Source organism: Pavona decussata, unplaced genomic scaffold (assembly GCF_977016875.1).
Source record: "Pavona decussata unplaced genomic scaffold, jaPavDecu1.1 SCAFFOLD_371, whole genome shotgun sequence".
In the NCBI taxonomy this organism is placed as follows: domain Eukaryota; kingdom Metazoa; phylum Cnidaria; class Anthozoa; order Scleractinia; family Agariciidae; genus Pavona; species Pavona decussata.
This window is the reverse complement of record NW_028145747.1, coordinates 847,133-860,269: the sequence shown is the minus strand read 5'-3', so window position 1 is coordinate 860,269 and position 13,137 is coordinate 847,133. Positions and strand designations below refer to the sequence as shown.

The window sequence follows — 13,137 nt, the reverse complement described above, 5'->3', positions numbered from 1 at the left end:
ATTTGTGTTAGGGTTACGGTGGGTCTTCAGCATAAGGGAGCTAATCCGGGTTTAATAGGGACCTTAAGGGACCGATCGTTTATTGCGTCCTAGGGGGGGGGGGGCAGTTTGAAAATTTTACCGCCCCCCCTCCCCCCCCCCCCCCCCATGGTTGGCCTGGTGGTTGAATTGTTGAGAAGTTCCTGGACACAACGCTTGGTTACATGCGGATTTCGCTAGCTCTCTGAATCTGAACTGGCAAGAGAAACAATCAGAAGTTTGGAGAAATTTCAAGTAAGGAAACGTACCTTAGAATATCTCTTGAATGTCTTGATAATAACGATGTTTTGTTCTTGCTGGAGTCTATTCTTCAGTCGTCAAAAGAAGTTACACAGAAGGTCAAAGCAACTCGGGGTTTGAGAGGAGTACAGAAGCATTTGATGTATGGATGTGGATATAAAGATTTTGAAGAAGCCTGCCATCTCTATTCGTCTTTTAGTCACTTTTTTTGCCCAGATAAACAAGCCTTCAGAGATAAACTGCTTTATGAAATACACGGTTTGCCTGTCTATGTCATTACTCAACCTATTACGTGCAAGATCTTTGTCGCTCTGAAGAATAGTAGCGATATGGAGAAGTTTCTAGTCGATTTTACCAACTCTATGATTGATGAGAATGATTGCTAAATACATTTAGTTGGTACCTTTTGTATGTCTTAAAATTTTACCCCCCTCACTTTTGGTACAAGGTAAAAAATTACTCCCCAAAAAAGAGCTCGTTTAAAAAAATTACCCCCCCCCCCCCCCCCCGGATTATTCCAAGTATTCTGCTCTCTAGCTCTGGAGCAGAATGTTTGGAATACATTCCATGTATTCCGGAATTGGAATAGCGTCTCAATCGAACGGTTGTTCGGGTTTATTCCTATTATTCTTATTCCGGAATAGTGTCAATCGAACGCACCCTTAGTCGTGTTTATTATACAGTCGAACCTGTATATAACGGCCACCATCGGGACTTAAGTAACTGGCCGCTTAATACAGGATCACTAAAAATACTCACTGGGCGTGGTCTAATGTCAATTTTAATGGCCTTTCATACAAAAACACTTCATGCAAGGAAACAATAGGACAATCAACACTCTTTCAAGTGATTAATACTTTAAACAAAGTTCAGTGCCAACTTGTAACTTAACGGTATAATATACGTAACATTGTGTAAAAGTACTATACAATAAATTGTCCTATACTCTTCTATGGTATACAGTGCTCTATTTCTATGACTTACAGTTCACAACAAAATATCTCATTCAGTCATTTCATAGTTGTTACGCTCAATGTTCAATGTAACATGGCTGAAGAACTAGTTAATTAAAGAGGAATTCCTTGCTAAAGAGTGAAGCATATTCAAAACAAACTTTTTTTAGCGTTCGTCATATGGTACTGTACTTCAGCACATTGCGGACATCTGAAAAGCGTTAACTATATTAAACGGCCGAGTATCAGCTTACAGTAGCTTTGTACATGTTATTTCTTTGTAGTGATGCTGGATCGCATTTTAAACACAATAAAATACCGCATAAAATAACATATGGCTTAGTTTCCATTCAAGGGTGGCCGCTTAATACAGGTAAAAATAACAAAGAAAGACAAACAGAGGACTACTACAGGGTGGCCGCGGCCGCTTAATAGAGGTGGCCGCCTAATACAGGTAACAAATACAGCGTTTGTATGAGCAAATAATCGGGACTTTAAAAACTGGCCGCTTAATACAGGGCCGTTGTATACAGGCTCGACTGTATAATTTTAACAATACTTCAATTTACTTAATAACAAAAAGAATTTATCAGTTGCCATGAAAATAGTTTGTCAAAAGTATAATCATTTATCAGGAGAGGAAAACTAAAACAAAAATAGCTTAAAAAGATGAGAAATTCCGGCATCCTTTGCCATACATCAGGTCAAAAAACATAAGCAGCTAGTTAAAAGTTGTGCTCCTTGATTCGTTATTTTCAAGGCTCCTCGATGAGTTCAAAATAACAGAAACATACTGCATAGCAGCAATATAACTAACCATTTTTATAAAAACCCTTTGAACGTCTACAACAAAGGCCAGGCAAAGGTGAAATAAAAAGGTTCTAACCAAACCTTCTCATAAGATTAATAACTGGATTACACTGAGTGTCAAGGTGACTCGAAGAAGCTCGAAGAGCATTCTTTTGGGACTATTCTGTGATAGGAATACAGGGAAGAGACAGGAATAGGAAGAATTGCATTCTTCGCAGAAATAAAATTCTGTCGGCTATTCTGTTATTCCAGAATTGTACTCAAAGAATACACCCTCAATAATAAAACCTAAAATCTTTATGCTATTTTAAAACTTGTATATTTTCGTAAGTTTTCTTCATCACAGATGATATCGAATTACACATTACAAGCTCTAAGAAAAAAAAAAAAACAAAAGTAAACATCAGTAAACGTAGTCACTGTTACAGTCGATAGCTAAGCAGTAATGGATGTCTTCACAGTCACTTGATAATCCTGAATCGTCGCGGAGAAAAATGAGTTAATTGTTGTCATGAAACTTCTTTCGTGTTATTTTTCACTAAATATTGTTGATTTGTGTTCCAGTATCACTAGCTCTAGAGAACAATGACCTTGCTATTATAGGAAAAATCTACAAAAGCCAGAGCAATGTGACCCTCCATGCTCACTGTAATCCCTCTGATACCAGTGATACCAAAATCCAGCACTCGCGGTTCATTTAGTTTTATTCTCCTCTTGCACTCACCATCTTTAGTGTATATTGCCACACACAGGTGGTTTGTTGCTCGTTCCCGCCCAGCGACGACAATATATTCACCCGATGGGAGACATCCAATGCGGCAGTAGACATCTTCTTTGGTGTTAATGTTGAATTTACGCTGCTGTTCACCATCCTCGGTGAATATGAACACACAGGAATCACCCCAGTCCAGTATCATGACCTGACCATCAGGACTAGCAGTGATATCACATGCATTCTTCAGTATCCCTTCTCCAAAGCTGCGTACATATCTCCCCTCATGCTCGTACACATGCACAGTCCCATCTGTCAGTACCAGCACTTTGTTATTGGTGACTGCCAGTCTGCCCCAGTACTCTTCTCTCACAGGAAACTTGTGTATTATGTCAGCTGTATGACTAAACACCTGAACTTCCCACTCAGCCCCAAGCTTCCCAGGCCAGGCCAGTACATAGATGTTGCTGTTCACATCAGTTGTGACATCAAGAACATATAAGTCCGTCTCAGTGTCATTATGTTTAGGGTGAAATTGTACAACAAACTTTCCGCTCCTGTCAAACACTTTAACACTTTTATCCGAATAGTCTGCTAAAACAAACTGTCCATCTGCGTTTGTAGCTATACCCTCAAGATCCTTCAGCTTGTGCTCCCGGTCTTCACCCTCCTGACCAAATGACCATGCTACACAGCAGTGCTTCATACCTTGTTTCTGCAACACTTTAGAAACTCTTCCATCACAGAGCGGATCCACCTTTTCTTCCCCGGTATCGACACAAGGCCAGTTGTTTGCGGACAGCTGTTTGTTGCCAAAACTGACCATCAGCATAACATCGTAAATGGTGCGATTCACATGACAAGTGGCGGAAATGATCGCGCCCCGTTCATCTTTACTAAACCAAGCCCAGAAGCCTCTTTTAAGCTCGACAGCGAAACATTCCTTAACAGCTGACAGACTGTGTAGCTCTTCAATGCACACTCTACACGCTGCTAGTGCAAACTCGGGATTGTCTACTGTCTCCAATATTGTCGACATTACTCGATATTGCATGGCCAGTACACGATCAGACAGTTCCAAAGCTTCATTAGCGAATGCTTCTGTCGCTTTTCTGCGGGCATCTTTGAATCTGTCTTTTGCATCGGCAAGCGCCCTAGTAGCTGACTTATCCAGGTCAGTAAAATCCAGTCTTCTCATTTCTTTAGTAAGAGAAACTGCTTCAGCACTAGCTGTTCCAGCTGCTGCTTCTTCCTCTATCGTGCCGTGCTCCCTTTCTTGCCTTGCCTTATCAAACACTTCATACAGCAACTCGATTCCTTCTTTAAAGAAGCTGATGCTTGCTAACAAATCTTTTCTTGATAAGCCCTTCAACTGCGACTTGATATCGTCGATTTCACGCACGATCAAGCCACGAAATTTCTGATCTGTTACGTCGCCATCCTTCAACTTTTCTGCTGCTTTATCCCTTCCTTTATTCACAAGCAAGCCGACGGTGGCTTTAAACACTGCTGTGACAATCGAACTCATGTTTTTATGCAATTCAAAATGAACAATTGAAAGCCTTGTGGCTTTTTATTGTTTCTATTTTGGGGTTGCAACCTTATACAGATTGTGTTCATCGCATGAGAGTCATGAGATCGACCCTTGGTGCACGTGATGGAATACGTCGAAAGAAGTCGATGATTGAAACCGAACAAGGCTGCTGTGAAAGGAAGTGACAATTATACATGTTTTTTTAGAGACAAAGACAATCACAAGAAGACTGATACGAGTTTTTTTGTCTGAAGAAAATTTTATTTCTTTGGCAACGAGAGTAAAATAAAGGCCCCCCACCCCAAGTAAGGTGTGAGGGTGTCGCAGGCGGATACAGAGCAAAGTGCGGCACTCTCATATTCCTCACTTGACATGTGGGCATAAAACATTTCGTAGAAGCCATCAGATACGCACTTATTTTCTAGATACACATTGCTACGGGGTTTACTATCCTTATATCCCCGTACGGAGATGATTTCCTCAGCCACCCCTCCCCCCGCCCCGTAACAGCTAACAACACTTTATGAAAAAAGAAAACAACGGATACCCGATACCATGTCAATGGGCGTCGACGAAGGGGTATCGACACCAACTCGCACGGCCTCAAGCCCTGCTGATATCGCATCTATGTTCAACGAGTACTTTACGTCCGTGTTTAGTACCAACGACCACTCAGACCCGACACCAACGGAGCCTAAACCGTCGGACCACTCCCTGTGCGACGTCAGCCTCACCACGGAGGCTCTGCTAGTCCTTGACCCCAACAAGGCTACCGGTCCAGACGGCATCCCCTGTCGTCTCCTCAAGGAAACAGCGCGGCAAATAGCTCCATCACTAACTCAGCTGTTTAACCTGTCTCTCTGCTCTGGTACGCTCCCGGACGACTGGAAACTGGCGAATATCATCCCGGTCTATAAAAAAAGGAGAAAAACAGTACGTAGATAACTATCGCCCAATTTCTCTCCTCTCAATAGTCTTCAAGGTTCTCGAACGCTGTGTGCTGGGCAAAATACGTGACCACATATTCTGCCTTATCAGCTGCATCCAACATGGCTTCACTTCAGGTAAATCTTGTACCACCCAACTTCTTGAAGTACATGATCACATCGGCTCGCTACTGGACGCTGGCAAGCAAACAGACATCATATACATGGATGTGTCGAAGGCATTCGACAAGGTCGATCATACTCTGTTGCTGAGCAAGCTCCAGACTAACTTTCTCATCTCTGGAAACCTATTGTCATGGTTCCAGTCTTACTTGCTTGGCCGGAGACAACGGGTTACCCTACTCGGTACCAGTTCCCCCGAGATGGGTGTCACGTCAGGAGTCCCCCAGGGCTCCATTCTGGGCCCAATATTGTTTCTCTTGTACGTGAATGACCTCCCTGATGTTGTGGTGAACTCGAAAGTGGCCTCATTTGCTGACGACACTAAGCTGTACCGGAGGGTTGACTCCACCCAAGACGCTATCCTCCTGCAAAATGATCTAGACAAACTGGAGGCCGGGTCTATCTCCTCAGGCTTGGTTTTCAACCAAACGAAATGCAAGCGGCAGCACATCACAAGAAAGTTCAATCTTGTGAAGTTCCAGTACAAGATAAATGACAAGCCGCTAGAGGTCACCAATCACGAGAAAGACCTCGGAGTCTACGTTAGTTCCGACTTAACGTGGAAAAACCACACGCTCGAACAGTGCGCTAAGGCGAACAAGTTACTGGGGTTCATACGTAGATGTGCGATGGACGTTCTAAGCTCAAGCACCCGCAGAACTCTCTACTTAGCCACCGTACGTCCTGCTCTTGGCTACGCCACGCAAGTGTGGTCTCCGCAAACAATAGACCTCACAAGGCGCATAGAACGCGTCCAGCGACACGCCTCAAAGTTTATTTTAGATCTACCCTTCCTATGTGAGGAAATCTATAGAGACAGGCTTTTGTCAATTGATATCCTACCTATCTGCTATTGGCACGAGTTTTTGGACTTGGTCTTTTTCTTTAAGGCCACCAATGGTATTGTTTGTGTATCACATGACGTGCTCCCTGAACGCATTGTTCCCACAAGGGTTACTAGAGCAAGCGCTAGCAATGCAAAATCTTTCAGACCAAAGAAATGCCGCACTTCTACTTATCAGCACTCCTTTTTTGTAAGAACTTCTAGAACCTGGAACGCTCTTCCCCTGCAGTTAAGATATGAACATGTAACTCTGAACCAATTTAAATCTCTGCTCTCCTCATACTACAAAGATGCACTTATTTCGCGCTTCGATATTGAGGACCCTAGAACCTGGAAATCTGTCTGTTTAAAATGTAATATGCCACGCAACCTTTTAGAGCCTATTTCGTATTGTTATTAGTTTACTATATTTTACTATCTTATTCGAGTGTTTAGAACTTTGTAAATCTTGGGCCCACAGTAATTGGCGCTAGCTGTTGTGGTCACCCTGCCTTAACCCAGTATTTGTTTATCTTCTGTTTCACGTTGTTATGTTCTGTTTATAGTTTAATTTTGAAGGCGAAGTCTAATAAAAAAAAAAATAAAAAAATAAAGAAAACACATAGACAAAATTCTCAATTACCATCACAAAAAGACTGACCTGGACAATGTCTTGAGGTTTTGTGTCTTAACAAAAGTTTATTACTACTGGCAACGGGAGTAAAACAAAGACCCCATTCCAAACCCAAAGGGAAACGAAGAGAATGGATAATGGTGTTGGAGAAAAAGGGGGAAAGTCTTGTGGCGCGATGGATTTGAGAATTTTAAATTTGCTCTAGCTTTGAAAATAGAGAGAGATAATAGAGACGACACAAAAAAGCCATGTGCGTAGCTTGACCAGTCGCCTTGAAAGCTTTACTGCGGAAAGGCGAAAGTAGCTCCTCCCTTGTCAAAATAACCGAAGAGTCTTTACAAACGAGTCGTAATGATGAGCCAGAGTAGGCACAAGAAACGAACAACGGCTTGTCATCGGTAGTTGGAACCAGACGCAAATAAAGTTTGAGAGCTGTGACAGGACATAGCGGTAAATTTAATACAGTACATCTGTAAATCTTTTGCCGGCTTGGCACGCAATGTGGTGTCAAGTTCTTTGTGACATGCTCTGTTGCACGGCTTACTCTAGTAGTGGGAACAAGATTTCGCGGGAGCACGGTAAATTTGGCTTTACGAAAAGTGTCGACCACGGAGGTTTGCAACATGACTTTAAGTTACCAGATTTTGCGACGAAAATGCAGCGAGTGCAGCAAAGTTTTAACGTCCTTAGCTGATTCTCAGCCTGGGTAACCATGGGAAATATTTTAACTTTTAGTTGACCTCAGCCTCAGCGTTCTTATAAAAAAGGTTCTTCAAGAAAGAAAAGATTGTAAATGGAATGGGGATCTGCAAAACTCTTTGCTTAACTTGTATGCTTTATAAAGTACGCGTGACTGGCAGCACAGCGCCTGGCATCAGCCGTCAATGTGACGTTTCTACGAGTTAGATACCCTGGGTGCCAAAGGTTTTTTTTTTTTACTTGTCGCGAGAGAGAAAGGAAGACAACCGCGGTGAAGCCGCGTCAACGAGGCGCGAGGCGCCAAGGGAAAAAAGCTTGTCCCCTTCCTCTTTGTAACCGCCAATGCGGTTATATGCTCAGTACGTTTCATTTTTTAGACAACAGGCCTCTGGAGCCAAGGTGAGAGTAATATAGCATGCGCATGCGTTGTCAGAACCGACATCCGTTCATGTCCGAGAAACACGGTTTGAAATACGCGAAAAGCAGAAAACTTTAAAAGAAATAATGCACGCATACAAGTAAGGAAAACAGTTATGTGACAGAAAATTTGTGTATTTTGTGATAGGGGATTTGCCTGCAATGTGATTTCCTAATAACCTACGCAAGGACCTTTTTGTGAGATGAATATTGTAAGACTGTCAGAAAATCGATGTCAGCGCCGAGAGAACGATCAATATGGCCTGTGATACTGACAGGGGCACCCAACGGAATATTTTGGTAAAATATCTGTTCGGATGGAAGCTCCCCTAAAAATTTCGAAAATTTTCGTCTAGCGATCTCCTAGACTTTTCGAGGATTTTCGGAAGGCCATCAAGTTTCCATAGAATTTGCGGAAATGCTGAACTCACATAATTTTCGGATGGTGTTTTTGTCCGCTAAAATTCTCGACCGTCGTAACTATTCTAAAAGCTGCTAAAATATTTGGTGAGGAATTGAGGTATCATCTGGAATTTACATTATTTAGGTCCGACAGAGCGTATAATTTTATACCCTAACGTTTTTGGATGAATAGGTTATACCCCTATAATATTCGGAGGAGCATTTATATTCCCTAAGATCTTCGCTTAATTTTAGTAGCCACAGGTATAGCGAAAACGTCGCCTAAAATTTTCTCATGAAACTATTTCTTCTACGTGTCCTCGAACTTTCGGCAAGACCTATCAGGATAGCTAAACCTTTCGGATGAGACAAAGAAGCCCGTTCAAACTTTCGACACTACCAAATATCCGAACAGATAAATATTAGTTAGGGCAGCTCCAAATGAACCAAACAGGCTTCTAAAGCATGTAGAAATCCATTGTAGGCACTTCTGACGTGTTTAGGAAGACTTGGTCGTTGGGTGCCCCTATTTGAAACATACCGCTATGAATTAAGCGGCCGTGATAAGAAAAAGGAGAAATATATCAAATTAATTTGCTTCGTGACTGAAAATAGATCTAACACGAATGGCGCAGAAAAACATAGAACAGATATATAGTCTAATCGGTTGACACTAAGATCAGGCTAAGCCTGTGACTGAATCCTGTGAGGATTACTGAGCCGGCAAGGCATGCATCCAGATGATCTGTAAACAATTTGAAAGAAAGAAAAACTGAAGGAATGGAGTGTACGAACAAAAAAAATTGAGCTAACTTAAGCTAAAAGCCAAATAAGCTTTCGATAGCCCTAATTTGCTGTGCTAGATACATAATCCTCGTATTAGATTCATAATTCTCGTATGCTTAATAATACATCTTTGCAGTACCTCGTATGACCGCCAGCATGCTTCGGAGTTTCTTCCTACCTACTTCGAGTTTCTTTGACTCCGAGAAGAGTGCGAATAAAAGAAAAAGCATGAAAAAGGAAATTGATGGGAGAAAAAGGAAATGGACTAAACAACGTTATGTTTTTATATCAGCGACTCTAGTGTTTTGAACAAGAAAAACAACCACACTCTCAATATGGCATGATTTCAGTCATTTGAGAGGGCCCGTTTACAACCGAATTCAGGTTGACATATATCATGTATATTTATCAGTCAAAAGGTTTGTATAATCACATATTGACCGGCATGGCAGATACGGTGTCCGATTATTGTTATTATTATTATTATTATTATTATTATTATTATTATTATTATTATTATTGTTATCGTTATCGTTATCATTATCATTATCATTATCATTATCATTATTATTATTATTACTATTATTTTTAATGGTTCCAAACTTGCGATCCCATTGGTAGATAATGAAATCTGCTTGATGGCGCAATAATGACCCTAGACTGGGACAAAAAAATGAAAATAAAAAATTTTGCACAAATGGACGGCAACTGTTTCCGTTCTGACTGGCTGGAACGGATAAGGTGAGGTACCTCAGAAGGTCGCCTGGACGTGCCTGGGAATGTCCGTTTGATACGCGCGTTTATTTGGATTTCTCCTGGTTGAACCGGAAAATTTGGCCAAATGGAAAGTGCTCCGAGCCTCTTTATTCTTAGAAACACTAAAAGACTTAAACGAAATGTTCCTAATACGTGGCCCGTGTAGAGTAGGTCTTATCTTCGTCTCAGCTCTCAAAAACCAACATGATCGCCGGTACCTTATCAACTGTTCTTTATAAAGAGGTGTGGTATGCTCTTAGTGGGAAATTAAGAGCCGAGTTTTTCTCCGACACGGAGCAAATTCGGTCCGCAAGACGTAGGGTGAAAATGGTTATTCACTTGACTCTTCGTCTCTCAGCCACCAAATTTTCATAACAAGAAGGCGTCTAAGGTTGTACGGTTATTCAAAAGGAGAGGTTAAACCAAACTTGGTTTAGTTATTACCATAAGGTTGCATGTGTGACGGGTTTAGCAAAGAACTGGCTACTTTTTACATACCGCGATTGTATTTTCATTGCGTGTTTTCAAACTGTCTGCAGAAAGGCTGAGATAACTTTGAAAGGAAATTTGTGGCTAAAAGAAGCTGTCGTAAAAAAGCTAAATGGTGACTCAGTTCCACAAAGCCATGAGCTGGAGCGTTAGTTAATAGGAACCGTCTTCGATGCAATCAATGGCAGAGGCATAACCCGGGGAGTTTTGCTCTACATATTTACTGATCAAGGTAGTTCGGTTCTAGAGCCTTTTCGTCTGAAAAGGATTTACAGTTGAAAAGATTTTGTCCCCGGAGGGAACTGATGTTCAGGGCCGTACGTAGAAGTTTTTGTCTGAGGGGGCAAACTCCGCACACCCCTCACAGGGTTCAGCCGTATACAGACAGGGTTTCTAGTTGGACGTTTTAGTTTTCACCCCTACACACATACACCTCTAAGACCTTTAAAGGAGACAAAACACACTAATGCTTTTTGTCTTTAACGGTCATGATTTATTATGGCATAAACACCTTGTTTAGCTGGAACCAAACATTGCCATATCTCAATAAGAAAGACAGTTAAAACTATCGCGTACTTTATGAGCCAAACCAAACCCAGCTGAAATGCCCTTTGTGGCATCAAAAACACCGTCGTTAAACACAGATTAAGAGGACACCAAAACTCATCAGGCACGAATGACCTGTGATGTTGAACAAACGATGGTTAAATCCAAGGCTCTATCAAATCCTCCAAACCCGCTACAAATATTTGAGAGTAGCGCAGGCCTTTAAAGACCAATTTAGCTCTGAAAACGGCATACTCGTGTAAGCTAGATTCAAAAAGGCTACTAAAACACGCGCCAGGGAGTCGCGTAGCTTCAGTCTTTATTTACACGTCAAATTCTATACCACAGGACGAGCCCAAATTACAAAATCATAAGAAAACTCGTACTGGTTTTTACCTCGAAAGATTTTCCAAAATAATTATTTGGAATTTACATTGAAAGAAAATTTTTTTTCAGTCAAATTAGTCCGCGATTTTCGTGTGATTTCGGAGCAGTATAGCTACAAGAAATAGCTCAGCAAACTCAAACACTCTGTTAGAAAAAAATTGAGTTGGTGTGGGCAGCTGCCCCCTCTGCCCTCGCGCTATGTACCGCCCTGATGTTTGTATTAGGGTTACTGTGGCCCTTCAGCATAATAGAGCTCACCTGGGACCCTCTTGATATTCTCCCCTCCCCCCCCCCCCTCCTCCCCCCTTAAAAAAAATGAGTTCCTGCATAAGCTGATTTTTAAATTAAGGTATATGTACGCTTGATAATTTCTCTACAGTTCCATCTCGCACTTGAGTTATTTCTGAGTGACCCTTGTTACAATCTTAGACAGATCAAAGAAAAATGAAGACAACCCCTCCTCTCCCCCTCCCCTCCCATTTCAATGATGGAAAAATGGTGCGTTTGCTTTGCGAGCGAATTCATCACTGACTTTGGGGGAGGGAGGGGGGTTAATTTCTTATTTTATTCTGTCCAAGATTGTTGCATGCGATATTTTTCAGAATTCATATTTCATTAGGGGTAGGGGAGAAAGGGTAGGGGTGAAGGAAAAACACATAAAACAAATTGTAAAAAAATTCATTATTGCCTATGAAGTTTATCACGAAGAAAATGAATAATTCCATTTGGAAAATAAATTCGAATTTATGGGTTTGAAAATAAGACCAGGAATAAAAATGGGCATTTTTATGCTAAATGACTGACACAGTATTACTTAGAACTAATAATCCAATATGACTTTATTGAAATAGAGAATACACTTCAATTTACAAACTCGTGTGAGTTGCTAAATAACCTGACCACAGTAGGTTTGGGAGAACTTGGATGTTGTCAATGTTTATGTCAACTCAAACAAACACTTTACAGCCTTCCAAAACTCTCTTGAGTGCTGACATAACCTCTTCTTAGTGTTAACACAAGGCCAATATTAGCATACAAATACACAGTGATTACACAAGATTAAAAACTAGTTAATACACTTTAATAAAAGTTAATGTTTCTGATGGGTGGTTGAATTACATTGATTTAAGACTGATTTTCATTTTAACAGAAATGAGAAAATTCTTTCTAGTTCTTAAGAAAGCCAAATAAATGATTCTCTTACTACAAACTGTATTACAAGCACCGGTCACTAGTGATAACTGTATTAAGTAAGTACATTTTTGTAGAGAATAAAAATAAGAAAATAATAGTCCACAATACATAAATAATATATCAACTGCATGTACATGTATTTTAAAATCAAATCATTAACACCCCAGGCCCGTAGCAGGGGGAGGGGCAGGGGGGCTTGAGCCCCCAACCACCCCCCCCCCCCCCAAATTTTTGGAAGTTAAAAAAATGATGTGCCAAAACATTTAAAATCAGTCCATCGGTCTTGAATTCTGATGCTGCAAGTGACTTTTCACAACCTTTAATAATCTGTTTACTATCCGTCAGTTTTCTTTGCCAACAGTTTGTTTTTATGCACAACAGCAACAAAGGCACTCCAGCCTTGTGAATCAGAAATAAGAACCAAAATGGATCGAAATCAACCAATCTCAGGCCATAAAAGCTGTTGATATGAACTACTTGTTTTCTATTGGTACCAATATCAACGCCCTAAGTTTAATTTATAACAATTAAGTGTTCACAAATGTTCGAAAGCCACACAAATATGTCCTCTCAAGAGCCACAGAAAAAGAAAGTCTACTGCACAGGG

General features: G+C 41.0%; 3 protein-coding genes and 1 long non-coding RNA gene across 4 annotated transcripts in view; 1 reads left to right on the top strand and 3 right to left on the bottom strand.

The window, feature by feature from the left end:
* LOC146452362 (uncharacterized) overlaps positions 1-4,282 on the bottom strand; it is an 80,780-nt gene extending 76,498 nt beyond the window's left edge. Inside the window, exon 1 of the mRNA XM_085097986.1 lies at positions 2,046-4,282. Within this exon, the coding sequence (XP_084954112.1) occupies positions 2,618-4,282 (1,665 nt within the window). The 3' untranslated portion in view covers positions 2,046-2,617. The remainder of the gene's footprint in view (positions 1-2,045) is intronic.
* LOC146452361 (uncharacterized) overlaps positions 1-10,396 on the top strand; it is a 54,310-nt gene extending 43,914 nt beyond the window's left edge. The window contains exon 5 of the long non-coding RNA XR_014859775.1: positions 10,306-10,396. This is a non-coding gene — a long non-coding RNA (uncharacterized LOC146452361). The remainder of the gene's footprint in view (positions 1-10,305) is intronic.
* The window catches only part of LOC146452358 (uncharacterized), a 169,214-nt gene that overhangs the window by 128,637 nt on the left and 27,440 nt on the right, over positions 1-13,137 (bottom strand). The window lies entirely within an intron of this gene.
* LOC146452360 (uncharacterized) overlaps positions 1-13,137 on the bottom strand; it is a 29,688-nt gene that overhangs the window by 11,124 nt on the left and 5,427 nt on the right. The gene's annotated exons all lie outside the window — the stretch shown is intronic.